Source organism: Penicillium robsamsonii, assembly GCF_028829455.1.
Source record: "Penicillium robsamsonii strain IBT 29466 chromosome Unknown utg000001l_segment0_segment0, whole genome shotgun sequence".
In the NCBI taxonomy this organism is placed as follows: domain Eukaryota; kingdom Fungi; phylum Ascomycota; class Eurotiomycetes; order Eurotiales; family Aspergillaceae; genus Penicillium; species Penicillium robsamsonii.
This window is the reverse complement of record NW_026643219.1, coordinates 2,267,041-2,281,368: the sequence shown is the minus strand read 5'-3', so window position 1 is coordinate 2,281,368 and position 14,328 is coordinate 2,267,041. Positions and strand designations below refer to the sequence as shown.

The 14,328-nt window shown below is 49.6% G+C and overlaps 6 protein-coding genes across 6 annotated transcripts; 4 read left to right on the top strand and 2 right to left on the bottom strand.

The window, feature by feature from the left end:
• Nucleotides 1–107: 107 nt before the first annotated feature.
• Nucleotides 108–1,467, bottom strand: N7447_000897 (UDP-galactose transporter HUT1; the record flags this gene model as incomplete). The annotated part of the gene is made up of 2 exons (XM_057225173.1): nucleotides 108–1,173; nucleotides 1,241–1,467. 2 exons carry the CDS (start codon nucleotides 1,465–1,467, stop codon nucleotides 108–110), a joined length of 1,293 nt encoding a protein of 430 aa, XP_057089189.1.
• Nucleotides 1,468–1,955: 488 nt separating this feature from the next.
• On the top strand, nucleotides 1,956–2,618 carry N7447_000896 (uncharacterized protein; the record flags this gene model as incomplete). Its single annotated transcript, XM_057225172.1, has 1 exon — nucleotides 1,956–2,618. One exon carries the CDS (start codon nucleotides 1,956–1,958, stop codon nucleotides 2,616–2,618), a length of 663 nt encoding a protein of 220 aa, XP_057089188.1.
• A 332-nt stretch (nucleotides 2,619–2,950) lies between these two features.
• On the bottom strand, nucleotides 2,951–7,455 carry N7447_000895 (uncharacterized protein; the record flags this gene model as incomplete). The annotated part of the gene is made up of 6 exons (XM_057225171.1): nucleotides 2,951–3,936; nucleotides 3,996–4,217; nucleotides 4,271–4,357; nucleotides 4,409–6,911; nucleotides 6,968–7,331; nucleotides 7,400–7,455. 6 exons carry the CDS (start codon nucleotides 7,453–7,455, stop codon nucleotides 2,951–2,953), a joined length of 4,218 nt encoding a protein of 1,405 aa, XP_057089187.1.
• A 374-nt stretch (nucleotides 7,456–7,829) lies between these two features.
• Nucleotides 7,830–9,717, top strand: N7447_000894 (KRI1 family protein; the record flags this gene model as incomplete). Its single annotated transcript, XM_057225170.1, has 2 exons — nucleotides 7,830–8,007; nucleotides 8,075–9,717. The coding sequence occupies 2 exons, from the start codon at nucleotides 7,830–7,832 to the stop codon at nucleotides 9,715–9,717; spliced, it is 1,821 nt and encodes a 606-aa protein (XP_057089186.1).
• Nucleotides 9,718–11,335: 1,618 nt separating this feature from the next.
• Nucleotides 11,336–12,807, top strand: N7447_000893 (putative mitochondrial ADP,ATP carrier protein (Ant); the record flags this gene model as incomplete). The annotated part of the gene is made up of 5 exons (XM_057225169.1): nucleotides 11,336–11,386; nucleotides 11,565–11,586; nucleotides 11,668–11,744; nucleotides 11,958–12,203; nucleotides 12,259–12,807. 5 exons carry the CDS (start codon nucleotides 11,336–11,338, stop codon nucleotides 12,805–12,807), a joined length of 945 nt encoding a protein of 314 aa, XP_057089185.1.
• Nucleotides 12,808–13,376: 569 nt separating this feature from the next.
• N7447_000892 (uncharacterized protein) lies at nucleotides 13,377–14,183 on the top strand (the record flags this gene model as incomplete). Its single annotated transcript, XM_057225168.1, has 1 exon — nucleotides 13,377–14,183. One exon carries the CDS (start codon nucleotides 13,377–13,379, stop codon nucleotides 14,181–14,183), a length of 807 nt encoding a protein of 268 aa, XP_057089184.1.
• Between the last annotated feature and the right edge of the window lie 145 nt (nucleotides 14,184–14,328).

Sequence of the window (14,328 nt, the reverse complement as noted above, 5' to 3'; positions counted from 1 at the left end):
TATGTAAAAAGATAAGCCACCCAGGAGCTGTAACTTGTGTTTTATATATTTTGGGAACTTAAACGCTCTTCAGATGAAAGCGTATCTACAGGGCCTAGTATAACATATCACAATTCCTTCTTTGCGGCCTCAATCTTCGACCGCTCTTTCGCCTTCTTCTCTGATCTTTGTACCACAGCTTCGGCGCCAATGCCTCCGAAGACCAGACTGATTCCCAGCCACTGGCCACCCGACAGAGAATGGCCGAACCAGAAAACGCTGAGGAGCATAGTTAACATCTTGCGTGTAACCGTGACAGTGACAAGCAGCAGTGAAGAGAAGCGAGACAAAGTGTGGAAAATGAAGAGCTGGCCAACAGCGCCGCATGCCGCGAACCCAAGGACATGCTTCAGCGCCTCTGGGTGGCGGGAGAGAAAAGAGATGGCACCAAAGAGCTCAGTCTCATTGGATGGGGGAATGGGGAAGGGCAGAAGGTTATGCAAAATCCCGCTTTGTGAGAGATGCGGCATGATCAGGAGGTACGCAGTAGTCAGAGCGGTTGAGAGAACATTCTGAGCGACCATCATCTGGGGTCCGGTGAAACGGGTGTACAGCTTAGGCGAGGAGAAGACGTGGTCTTGCGTGGTGTTGGTCAGGCCATCCAACAGGAGGTTGATGGACAACAAGAAGATTCCCCAGCCGGATGATCCAGACTGACCCTTGGCAGCGACTTTCTTACTAGTTCCTGGGTGGTGCAGACTGAAAGTTGCGACGCCGAGAGTAACCATCAAAACAACACCGTACTTATACAGTGGGTATCTCTTACGGAAGATGGTCAGGTGCAGGACCATGACCGGGAGGAGCTTGCATGATTTGGCAAGGATGAAGGTCAGGTAGTCGATGTGTTGGAGACTGGCGTAGCCAAAGGGTGACGCAAGTGACGAGGAGACTGCGACTAGAAACAAGGGAAAGAGGATCCGGCGTGTCGGGAAGATAGAGGGGATCTTTTGGCCACTCGGGGTTGAGAACAGAAGGTATGTAAAGCCGGTAATGGCCGCGAAGGAGGATTGGACCGTGTTCAGCACCAGCGAGTAGGTGAATCGCTCTGTTGGAGGGTTAGGCTCCGCGGCGGTTGCAGGACGAACGGGATAGCTAGTCGTTGTTATTGCCTCCTGTAGCACACCCCATGAGAGGCTTTTTGGTTATTAGCTTCTTGCTGAACTATCTCAGAAATCAGGCGAGATGTGGTCAAGACACTTACAACGCCGCATATATACCGAGAACGCAAACCACAAGTTGCGACAACCCAGGGCTGTCAGCGACTGTCTCCAGGGCTGCCGATGCTTTTTCAGACACGCTGCCATTGGCGGCGGAAGGTGTATCTGTTTTTCCACTTCTAGAATTTTTGGGCACATCGGACTCTGAGAGATTCATTAATTGAGAAGAGGGTGCTCTCTGGAGCGGCGCTGTTTGCTTTTGCCGTCCCATTGCGACAAATTGGGGCGGGATTCAAGTTGGAAATGCAAGTAAATCGAACAAGGGGCAATTTAAAGTATGCGCAATTGGAAAATGACACTGTGTCGAGGATAGTCCCGAGCGAGGTTCGAGGTTCCCTGAACTTGAAACCAAAGGAATAACAAGATGCCATGTGTTCTTACTTCGCCTTGTGTCTACGATCGCCCACCCCACATAACTTTGTCTTTCATAAAAAAATTAAACTTTTTGTTCTTTTTTCTTGAGCTCAGGATGAAAGAAAGAATCAACACGCTCCTCAAATTATCATTTTAAATCTCTCATTTAAGCTAGCAAACTTCCAAGCTTCTTATCTCAACTATACAATCCAATTAAGGAAAGCGGTATCAGTAAATCAGATCTATCCAGGCGGTGAAGCCGCAAAAATCCCGAGATTTGCGGGTTCTCGACCGGAGCTCCCTCTGCTTTAGCTTTACAAAACAAAAAGCTCCAAAATATCCATGATGGTAGACACACAGGAAACCACCACTCGGCCCAGTGCATCGGCAATCACCGAGCACATCACCGAAAAAGGCTACCAGTCCCCCCACCTCGCAACATCCGCGCAAGTCCAGCACAACCTTGAGCACCAACACCTCTGGACCTCTATAATAGGAGATATCATTCCTGGACAAGCAGACGACTCAAACACATTAAACAAAGACCCCCACCAACCACCAAAAGAACCAATTCCTCTGCTTTCCGGCTACCCCCCACACCGCGTGTACACACATCCAGACGAGCAGCTGTACATGCTAGAAAACGGGATCCGCGAAGACGACCTCGAGCCGGAGCGCATGTTCGTGATACCAACTACACAGGGTCAGCCATGGACCTTGCGCCATATGGCTGCTGTATTTGACCGGCTTCCTGAGTTCAAGCAAAAGGCTGAAGAGCATGATCGATCTGTCGATCCTACAAGCATGCAGCCCGAAGCGGAGGGTCTGGATCCTCAAAAGGCAGAGAAACTGGCTCAGTACTATGATAAGAAGGAGAAAGCCCGTCTGACCAAAGAATGGGGCTCGCAAAGGGTGTTGCTTGCTATGGTAGATAAGGGAATGGGCGGAGACGGAACGGTGGCATATTATGTTGTGCATGAAGGCGAGGTGAAGCCGAGGCAGAACTGAGTGCGCAGAGCTGGGTAGTTCTCATATGTACACAATAATACCTATTTGCATTCTTACCCCTCGCGGGTTAACGACATGATGTGACGAATACTCATTCAAAAGAGCAGTGAAATGACATTATCCATATGGTATCCAGAGTATGGAGTACATTCAAAACAACAAAAGGCTTGCATGATATGCGCCGAGATTATACACAATAAAATTTTGACACATGATCAGCTAGCTACCGGGTATAGTGATAAGCAAGAAGCAAGAAATCCTAAATGGCTGTACAGAAAGCTTGACGATATGTTCAGATAGACGGTTAGAAACTGCTGCAGGAAGAAAATTTATCAAGGAATTAGGTCACCATGATCATTGAATATGACCTGGTCTTGCTCCATTTGACAACTCGAGCAGTACTCCTCATACCACTGCTTCACGTTGTCTGCGTGCTCGGCAAAGACACGCTCAGCTTTGGACGTCCCGCCCGTCTGCGAGTTGTCGCTCTGGGTGGCCTCTCCGCGAAGGAGAACCTCGACCTGGCGACAACGCCGGATCTCCTCGCGGAGCCAACGCTCCCATTCGGTCTGAATGACCTCTTTCTCGATGCTGTTCACAACTCGCAATGCGACGAGAAGATTGTGTCGATACGTGCCAAGACGCTCACGGGTTTGCTGGAAGCGTTTGGTAGCGCTCTTGGTCAATGCATCCCGGGGACTCGATGTACTGAGCGACAGAGGCATTTCGGAATACCGCATGGTCTGCTCCTGAAAGGTAGCAAAGCAATCGCTGGTGTTTCCAGTACTGGGCCAGATTGTAGAGTTTGCAACTGCATCACCAATATCCCGCATGTAGATAGATTTGCTCATGACGAGGTTTGGCTGTACGCCTAGCCGTTCCATGAAGTTTCCTGCGCGTCTCTCATGCCACCAGTCCCAACTATCCCGTGAGGAATAGTATCCGTTCAGAATTCCACTTGTGGCCAACATGACCAGAATGATCTTGTGTGCACTCACAGTCTTCCAAGACCAGCGGATTATGCCAAAGGCCCACATCATTAGGAAGGAAACACTAGTTTCGAGGAATGATAAGAAGGTCTCGAGAAGAAGCTCGTGCATGGCACGCTGTCTCCGAGGCTTGCGGGAATCGAGCTTCAGGTTGGAACCAGCGCCACCAAATTCGGAGACTTGGCTTTGGCGTCCAACGTGGCCGAAGATCGTGATAGCTTTTTTGGTGCGACTGTGGGCGCCCAATCGGCGTACTTGGTCACTGACTAGGTCAACAAGATCTAAGGAGTCTTGTTCTAGATCATGACTTGCTTTTTTGTCGATCACATCTGGGTATGTTAGATAATTGTATTCTATTCAAATGGAATGGGCGGGAGGAAGGACTCACTCTTGAGGCCGTAGGGAGACCACAGCCACTCGACTTTCGTGTAAATAGCAAGCTTGCTCTTCGATTTTGCCTGGAATGTAATGACAACCTTGCTAACCAACCGGAAAGAACGTCGGAATGGGAGATGCCACGGTGTTTTCTTATCTGTGATCACATAGCATAGATGGTCATTGAGAACATCGATGATCTGATAGTCAGAGATCGCATTTTCGTGAGTTTTCCCTATACAAAATCAGTCATTGCTCGATTTCAAGATCATCGATAGTCAACCCTACCAAAGATATCTGTCATGCCGATATTGTAGTGGAAATCACGCCTCAAATGCCGCAATTCTGTACTAGCCCATGGGCCTTGTTTGATGTCTTCGCAATGTCAGTCATGTATAAGTGATTGGGAAGCTAGAATCGACGAACCTCGAGCTTGCCTCTCATGTAAAAGAAGCTGCCACACGGCGCTTTTGTCGCCAAATAATATATGGAACAAAGCTTTAGGGCTTAAATCAAGAATCTTTTCGGTTGCTAAAACAAGATCACCTTGTGGAACATACTCCACGGGTTGGGTTGGGAGTCTGAATTTAGCAGTATCCCGACCACGGCCAGTCCTGCCTCCATCCAGCTCAAGATCTTTGTCAACGTAAATGGGTAGTCGGATATCCTTTGCAAGACCCAGGTCTGCAGCCCTGCCCCCATCTTGTTTGATGTCTGCAAGTCCGGAGGGGAGATCTTCCCAGCTATCTGCACTGGAATTTCGGGCTGGAGATCCAGTGTCCATCTTGATCAGTGCTTTGATCGTAGATTCCAAAGACAATTGCTCGACGGCAATGGAGCCTTGGATCAAGAAGTTGAGCCGTTTTTGAAGAAGTCGGAGAGGTTCAAGGAAAGTTTTAATCGTGACCCGTCCAGGAGTATCACTGCCAAGGGGTGGGATAGTATGAAGGAAAAGGAAATCACAATCTCGCCCAGGAGCTGCAGTTACCTCCTTAATGCTCTCCAAAGACACACCGGTAGTCAAAACCAGTCCGAAATAATGACTGTAAAAGTAAATGTTTCTTGCTGTGACATACGCTCGTCCGGGGAACTCTTGCTGGTCGTTGGGGCTCCAGGTAGCTCTGAACACCAAGAGCAATGCTTCCGCTCTTTTAACATATGGGAAAAGCAATCTGAATTGAGCGTCTTGAATCCTCAATTGTTGAGGATAGTAGCTAGGATATTCATGTCCGATACCCAGTGCAACTTGCGTGAGCTTAACATCATCTCCGTCAAGGCTTACTGTCTGTCTGTGGCGTGGACCTGATTGCTGTCGTGGTGCCGCTAAAGCACCTGCTACATCTGGCTGTGCGGTAATCACGTGTGTTGAGGTATCACTCATGGTGGAAGACTGCTGGCCTCCTTGGGTATCATCAGACGCACCCTCGATCTGGTGTTGGTCCCGTTGAAGCTTATTCATGAAGCCCCAGTTAGAGCTACCCCACAGGTTTGCCATCATACCACTGGGCATACCACCTGTGCTATCAGAGACACCTAATCCAATGCCTCTTTCATTGCTCACAACCACTGCCGCCTTGCTCATGCTTGTTGGTGCCGGGGGATTGGCGAGCGTGGCAGGTGCAAGACTTGAGCCAGGCTCATCCACGTTGCTTAGACTGCGACCTCGTTTCCCGCTATCGTCATTGACGTTGAATGGAGCGGTGGTGCTGTAAGGGAGAATATTGTGGCTGGCAGAGATGAGGCTGGCTATTCCACCTGCAGGGCCAGGGATGGATGGAGATAATGGAGCCGCATTGTTCGATTTGCGGTGAAGATCCAACTTTTGGATAAGTCTAGAGGTATGCTCTCTTGCATGCTCTCTTGCAGAGCTCTCGCTATCCAAGCCTGTGGGTCTTCTGCCGCTTCCAATGTCGGTACTATTTCTCATGGCATGTCCATCGCGGTCCGGAACAGGAAGTGTCATACTGCGCTCTCCACCTCCAGGCTCATCGTGCGCATTGGGGGTAAGGGAATCCGCAGGATCTGCAGCGAACTCGGAAGCCGGGGGTTGAGAAATCGAAAATGCAGGGTCTTGAACTGTGATTTTTCCAGAAACCGAGAGATCAGTGCTTGCGGGGTTTTCCAATGCTTTCTGTTTCGCGGCCTCGAAGGCACCAATCCATTCCATCAGCTCTTTTTGGTTATCTGCCTGCAGCAGAATGGTGTTGTTCTTGGTCTTCACTTGGAAGCAAAACCGGCGTTCCTCCTGGAATGCAGGACGAATACTGCAAAGCAGTACACCGATTCGTTCACTTTCTTCAACACCGCCAGTACGAGAGCCTTGCACAAGACACCCAAATATGCCGTTCTTTAGAAAGGCCCATCGCTTAACCCAAACAGTCCGAGTGGGCTTTCCAGACAATGTGCGCAAATACAGCCATCCTTGCTTCTCTGGTCGCATTTCTTTACTCACATTAAGTGTCGAAATAGGACGAGAGCCAAGGTATGGAACGGTCGAGATATTATAGTCCTCCAGTTCACGAGACGGTCGAGACGCAAACTCCGCGGCTTCTTCAATGTGCTTTCGGGTGGATAGCAGCTCTCGTTTGGATGACTTCTCACTCCCTTCCATCTCATGAAGCCAACCCTTGATACGATCCATCTCATGGGACCATTTCAAGTAGCTCCCGCTATTGTAGTTGTGAAATTCCCGGAATTCCCGCCATTGATCGCAGGAGACCTTGACCAGGAGTCGATCAAGTGCATTTCGTACCTGAGGACCCTGTGCCGAATAGTCCAATGACGCTTTGAGGTAAGCCTTGTGGGCTTCATGCAGCTGAAACGCTTCTTCTCTTAGGGCCGAGGCCTCTTTGGACTTCGATTGAGAGGCATATCGAGCTTGGAGGTAATCGTACGCTTTCTGGGAACTCTCGAGGTTGCGACGGATTTCCTATAGCCGTGTCAGAAAATCCACAAGAGCAACTTGGTTCGGGGGCTTATCGGTACCTTAAAATACCGCAGATCCTCATTAATGAAATCTCGAATGGGTTCGGAAATCAACGACTCCATCTTTCTAGTTGTTTTGACGAGCCCACCCCAAAGATCTTTAGATCCCTCGCCACACCTCCTCATAGCCAAAAGTGTATAATCATGGTCAACCACTGCTTCCGACACAACGAGGGGATGTGTCGAGTAGGAAAGGAAGTTGTTCACTACACTCTCCAGAGTGGTCAACTCGCAGGAGAGCTTCGTTGCAGCTTTGGCATATCCGTCGAGCCATTTCTCTATAAAATCGATCTGATCAGAGAAATGGAGGGTGGTGGCACGAAAGGTGGGCGAGTCGAGAGCAGCTTCTTTGAGACCGACCGGGCTAGAAAATGGACGTATACATTAGCATGCAGGAAAGATGATTCCAATAGCAGGCATGTGAATACTCACACAACGCTCACAAGCTTCCCAACTTGGGGTAACGGGGTTTGTGCTTGAGTCGACATCTAGTGTATGTCTCCAGCCATACACTTGGCGTGAGCAAAGACCGAGACGCGAGGGGTGTGGATGAGCCTCCTTTCGTTCATGCCACTCAATTATCAATTTAACTTCAAATCCTGGAGAGAACTTCAAAGCCTGGAGAGAGCCCACGTGTATGACTTTTTAGCTTGTAGCAGTCTCGACTTTGCTGAGACCTCCTCAACCCTGAGCCTCCGGGGACGAGATGATCCTAATTGGCTACGTCAGGCTCGTGCCTTGGTGCCTGATCTTCAAGGCAGTAAGTGGGCGGTTTCTTATAGGGCGGTGTGAGATTTTTTTCTTTCTGCCAATTGGGGATTTCACTGAGTCGGCACTTTAAGCATATACCTGATCACACAAAATGGAGCCTCCTTCTAAGAAAATGAGAAAGCTCTTGGACCAGGATAGCGATAGCGACTCTGGGGACGATGCTGGTGGAGTTCTCCTCAGCAAGCAGTCACCTGATGCCGGATTCAAGATCAATGAAGACTACGCTCGTCGATTTGAACACAACAAGAAGAGAGAGGAAGTTGCGAGACGTACGTGCTTAGTACTCAACATTTTTCGCGCTTTATACGCGTATGCTAACATTGGCTTGATTAACAGTGGAATCAAAGTATGGCAAGTCCTCCAGCCTTGGAAACCGCCCAGGCGAAGACTCTGAGGATTCCGACTCCGAAGAAGAGGATGACGATGCAGAGCTCGCTACGGAAGCTCTGGATGCTGAAATCTCGGCGACTCTGAACGCCATCCGTTCCAAGGATCCTCGCGTTTATGACAAAGATGCCAGCTTTTACAGCAAGTACGATCCAGAAGTCGATGCCGGAAAGGGTCCCAAGGAAAAGTCCATGACGCTGCGACAATACCATACGGAAAATCTTCTAAGTGGTGTCAACCCAGCCGAAGAGGAAGACACCCCAAAGACCTATGCCCAAGAGCAAGCCGACTTGAAGAATGCTATTGTCAAAGAGATGCACGGAGCGGCAGACAAGTCTGACGAAGAGATGGAAGATGCCGACGAGTTCATGGTCCGCAAGCCCGGCCAGGAAATTTCGATGCCCAAGTCTGAAATCAAACTCGATGTTGAGAATGCGGACAAAGACCCCGAGACTTTCCTGTCCAACTTCTTGTCATCACGAGCCTGGATCCCCACCGACAGACCAGAGCTGCATCCATTTGATTCGGATGATGACGACGATATCGAGCGCGCGGAAGCTATGGAGGAAGCATACAACTTCCGCTTCGAAGACCCCAACAAGCTGAACGAGGTGATAGTCACTCACTCTCGTGATCTCACCAACCAGCAATCCGTCCGTCGCGAGGATAAGAGCTCCCGTAAGAAGATTCGTGAAGCCGAGCGCACACTCAAGGAAGAGGAGAAGAAGCAGCGCGAAACTGAGAAAAATCGTCTTCGCAAGCTGAAGACCGAGGAACTCCAGAAGAAGGTGGAGCAGATCAAGGAGGTTGCCGGGCTCCGTGCCTCGCACTTCACGGACGACGACTGGTCTCGTTTCCTGGACGCTTCCTGGGACGACTCAAACTGGGAATCAGAGATGCAAAAACGGTTCGGCGAGGAGTATTACGCCGGGGAGGAGGGTGAAGACAGCGAAAATGAGGGAGGCAAGAAGAAGAAGCATCCCAAGAAGCCTACATGGGATGACGATATCGATATCAACGACTTGATCCCAGACTACGAGGAAGAGGAGGAAGCGAAGCCCACACTCGAACTCTCAGAAGCCGAAGACGAAGATGACGACGAAGCCTCCGGATCTAAGAAGAAGAGCAAGGCCGAAGAGAAGCGGATGCAGAAACGTGAGGCCCGCAAAGACCGTCTTCGTATTGAGGATGCGGTTGAGCGCAACTTGGATCTCGATATCACCTTGCTTCCTGGAGCTACAAAGAAGAACGCCACAAAGTTCCGCTACCGCGAAACCTCGCCAGAGAGCTTTGGCTTGACGGCACGGGATATCCTCATGGCAGACGACACACAACTCAACAAGTTTGCTGGTCTGAAGAAGCTGGCCACCTTCCGCGAAGCAGAGCAGAAGCGACGCGATCAGAAGAAGCTGGGCAAGAAGGCCCGACTTCGCGAGTGGCGCAAGGACACTTTCGGTGATGAGAATGGGCCGGAGTTCAAGTTCGGCGGCGATTTCCAACCTCAGCCCGAGGAGACTGCTGGTGAGGATAAGGTTGATATCAGAGAAGGAGATGGCACACGTAAGAAGAGAAAAAGGTCGAAGAAGCATTAAACATGTTGCATCTGTCAATCTGCCATTGTTCATAGCTTTCGAATTAATTTATGAAACGAACCAAATCATTTCCGTTTTACGTTGAAAGGTCTACTTGAGCACTTAAGAATAGTTTCTTGTAATCCCTCAGGTGTAAATCATGTCGAAATGAGGAGGGTGCAATTAAAAAAAGAGGTAGATAGATAGTTTTAGGATGTGCTGGACGGTGGTACGGAGGATATATATATATCTGCAGCTTTTCCAGAGAGCTAGAACACAAAACACAGATTACGACTATAGTTTGTCGCCTATGAGCTGAAAATGATACTACAGCCCACAGATCTTGGAAATTCCATTGCGAAGCATTATTTTCTCGCATTCTTTGAGGCCCATATGCTATAGCGATGCGGGCCCACTTAGACGCTTGCGGTTGCTGGGGCGAACGGGGATGTTTTGATTCGAACATGTGCAGCTACAGGAAGCTTCCAATACTGCTATTCTGGCCTAGACAGCTAATTGACTTGAAAGTACGAAGTAGTACAGAGTAATCCGTATAGATTTTTCCTCAAGGATCAAGGAAAGTGGAGCCAATTATTGGATGGCAGAATTTTTAACATGTGAAGTACCTAGGTACATCGTCCATGCAGCGATCTATCACCTTAAAGTTTGTACCCGCGACATAAAAAAATAGCGAGTACGCAAATGTCTCATATCAACATTGAGGTCTACCTGGGCAGATATCCCTCACATATTTTCAAGACCTGGAGAGATCACATTTGCTCAATTGATTGATTTATGCTACTCCGTACAATGTCGTAGATCAACCCAGTAAGAATTCAAAATAAAGAATATGGGCGCCGAGGAGACCCCGGGGAGAACCCACTCGCCCGAGACGAACAAAGGCTACCCCCTCTGTACACATACTAGTAACATTGGATCCTTTGAATTCAAAGTTCTAACAACTAATCAAAAGTGACACATTCGAAATCATTCAACGCAGGTACACACGGCCAGAAGGGAATAGCTATGTCGGTGGCAAGTCCGAGATATAATTTTTATGCCTCGTTTGCCATCGGATACCCGGCCAGGGAAAAGGAGGTTGCCCCGGGGAGTGGAGGTCCGGCATTGGATAGGGAAATATACACCGTACCCCTACGGTACTATGCACCGGCGCTTGGACCGTTGCTCGGGACTACAGGATGTCGATGATCGCAGTTAAAAGATGAGATATTGGTTGATTTCCAAAGAAAAAAAGCGAATTGATGGGATACCATAGAGTAGATAGAGACAGAGTGATCCATTTAACAGATCCAAAAAGACCCTCATATACCCATAGCACCGTCCAGACCCAATATCAAGACCAGCTGGCCAGATTGCAGAATTTTCAGTGGATCGGGAGATATCGGCAGGAGGCAAACTAATACAGTATAATAACACGACAATACCGTAATTTAACCCCCTGGGCTTCCTGATTGGGTATTAGCGCCCGGCGGTCGAGTATTTTTTTTTCTGGCCCCCCTTCCCGCCTTCTGTCTTCCTTTTTCTTCCTCATTATCCCTGGTGTCTCTTTCTTCTTGACACTCTTTCCATCTCCTCTCTTTTTTTTTTTGCATCCAGTTTCTTTTGCACTATCTTCAAAATGGGTTCCGGTGACGTTAACCAGGCCGAGAAGTCGGTCTTCGGCATGCCCGTAAGTGTCTCCCTATGACCCTGTGAGCTGGCCTTCGATGTCGCGTGAAGATTTAGAACGATGAGATGCGATGTGATATTCATCAAGTGTCATCGAACTTACTTCTGCAATGTCAAGGATCGGTCATCGCCATCTCAATTTGAATTGAACCGAGCAAGCAAGCTAACATTTTCCACAGGGCTTCGTTGTCGACTTCCTGAGTACGTGTCACGCTTGATGCCTTCAATTATTAGCAATTGCTAGCTTGAACGTCTCGAATATCAATACTAACTGTGTATTAGTGGGTGGTGTCTCCGCTGCTGTCTCCAAGACCGCCGCTGCCCCCATTGAGCGTGTCAAGCTCCTGATCCAGAACCAGGTTGGTTACCACCCATCAAGCACCGATTGGAATGGGCCAGAGGAAGAATATCATGCTTGATTGTGATTGCAATTCAGTTTTGAGGTCCAACTTTGGACTCAAGCTATGTTTTCGCATTGATCACGGCCTGTGAAAAATTTTCTCCCTTGGCCCGTGACTGTCGGCAGCTTAATATTTTCATCAATTCAGCATCTAACCAGACCCGATAAATAGGATGAGATGCTCAAGCAGGGTCGTCTCGACCGCAAGTACAACGGCATTTCCGACTGCTTCAAGCGCACTGCCGCCGCTGAGGGTGTTATGTCTTTGTGGCGTGGAAACACCGCCAACGTCATCCGTTACTTCCCCACCCAGGCCCTGAACTTCGCTTTCCGCGACACCTACAAGTCCATGTTCGCCTACAAGAAGGACCGTGATGGATACTTCAAGTGGATGATGGGTAACCTTGCCTCCGGTGGTGTACGTATCTCTGAAAATACTCTTTTGCTTGGATTACAGCTAACAAAACTACTAGGCTGCCGGTGCCACTTCCCTCCTCTTCGTCTACTCCCTGGACTACGCCCGTACCCGTCTGGCCAACGATGCCAAGTCCTCCAAGGGCTCCGGTGAGCGTCAGTTCAACGGTCTCGTCGATGTCTACCGCAAGACCCTCGCCTCCGACGGTATTGCCGGTCTCTACCGTGGTTTCGGTCCCTCCGTTCTCGGAATTGTCGTCTACCGTGGTCTCTACTTCGGAATGTACGATTCCATCAAGCCCGTTCTCCTCGTCGGTCCTCTTGAGGGCTCCTTCATCGCCTCCTTCTTGCTCGGCTGGACCGTCACCACCGGTGCCGGTGTTGCCTCTTACCCTCTTGACACCGTTCGCCGCCGCATGATGATGACCTCTGGTGAGGCCGTCAAGTACAAGTCCTCCATGGATGCTGCCCGCCAGATCGTCGCCAAGGAGGGTGTCAAGTCTCTCTTCAAGGGTGCCGGTGCTAACATCCTCCGTGGTGTTGCCGGTGCTGGTGTCCTGTCCATCTACGACAAGGCCCAGCTCCTCCTCCTCGGCAAGAAGTTCTAAGCGATTCACAGAAATGTGAGTCTCTTGCCACTGTAGTTATACTGGAATAGGGGATGCATGCCTCCCCCAGTGTAACCACTGGGCGTGGAATTCGAGGATGTGGGATGGTCAAAAGATAGATGCGTCAAGAAATGGGTCTGAAGGATCTTGAAGCATAGAATGGTTGATTCTTCCTTTTTGTACCCAAATGTACTTTACTGCCTGCAAACTCTTTCGTTTTTTCAACTGTGGATCCTTTGTAAACATAAAAGTAAATCGTCATATTAATAGCAATGAGCTAAGACTCCTGAGTTCTCTCGTCTATCCTTTTGAGTTCTCAACCTTCTGTTGATTTCAGCTATGTGTGTATAAAACAATAGCAAGCAAATGGCCAGCTACTAAGTCCCCTTCATCATTCTGATATTTCAAGCTTCGTAGGCAACAGCCAAAAATATACATATATATATATAAAAGCTCCCAAAGCGGCAAGGCCCCACATCGGCAATAGCCATGACGTCTGGGCTCCTTGAAGCTACAAAGTCTCTCCATTCCCATTGACACTTCACCTTTCCACAAAATATCTATCCAAAATGTCTTCACCAACCGGTATCCAAACCTACACCTCAGCTCCCGTAAACTCCAACCAGGATGAAGGCACACACACAACCTCACAGCCCGAACCCGCCACCGCAATTGAATCTCTAGCAAGCGCACCCTCCCAACCTCCATCAGCACCCGCAACAACATCAGCAGCAACAGCTCCCTCCAACCCCCCAATCTACACAACCGCCGAGCCTAACTCCTCAGCACCACCACCACCCCAACCCGGCGCCATACCAGTTCAACCCACCCCAACAGCAACAGCAACAGCTGCTCCCGAAGCACCACCACCAACAACCACCATCCCGGAACCAGCAACATCCACAACACAAACCCCACCGGCACCCCAGCCAGGCGCCCTCCCATCCCCAGAAACGGGAGCATCAGCATCACCCACATCCCGCTCTCCACTCCCCCAACCCCCCAAAGCCGGCGACCCCATCTATCCACCGCCGCCCCCATCAGCCCAACAAACAAACCAAAGCTACACGCAATCTTACTCCTACAATGCACCTACCGTAGGTCCGCAGACTGCACCGCCTAACTCGACCTCCTCGCCTTATTCGTCTGTCTACCAGACGAACGCGGGAACGCACCCTCGTCCGCAGACTCTGCCGTTGCACTACGGTGCTGGAGATGGGGCTGGGTCTGGGGGTGGGGCGAGTAGTAGTATCTTCCCTAATGAGGAGGAGGAGGGGTTTTTGGGTGCGGCGAAGGGGTGGATGAGGTGGTCTGGGAATAAGTTGGCGGAGGTTGAGAAGGGTGTTTGGAAGAAGATTAATGATGTTCATGATTAGGATGGGTTATGTAGTTTGTCTACTGTTCTATGTTTTATCTTGGGTTTGCTGCTTGGGGATTTGCATGCGGTAGGTCCTTTTTGTGTGTTAGGAGGATATTTGGGGATAGGATGGGAGTATTAAATTGGGTTATGGACTTTGGGTT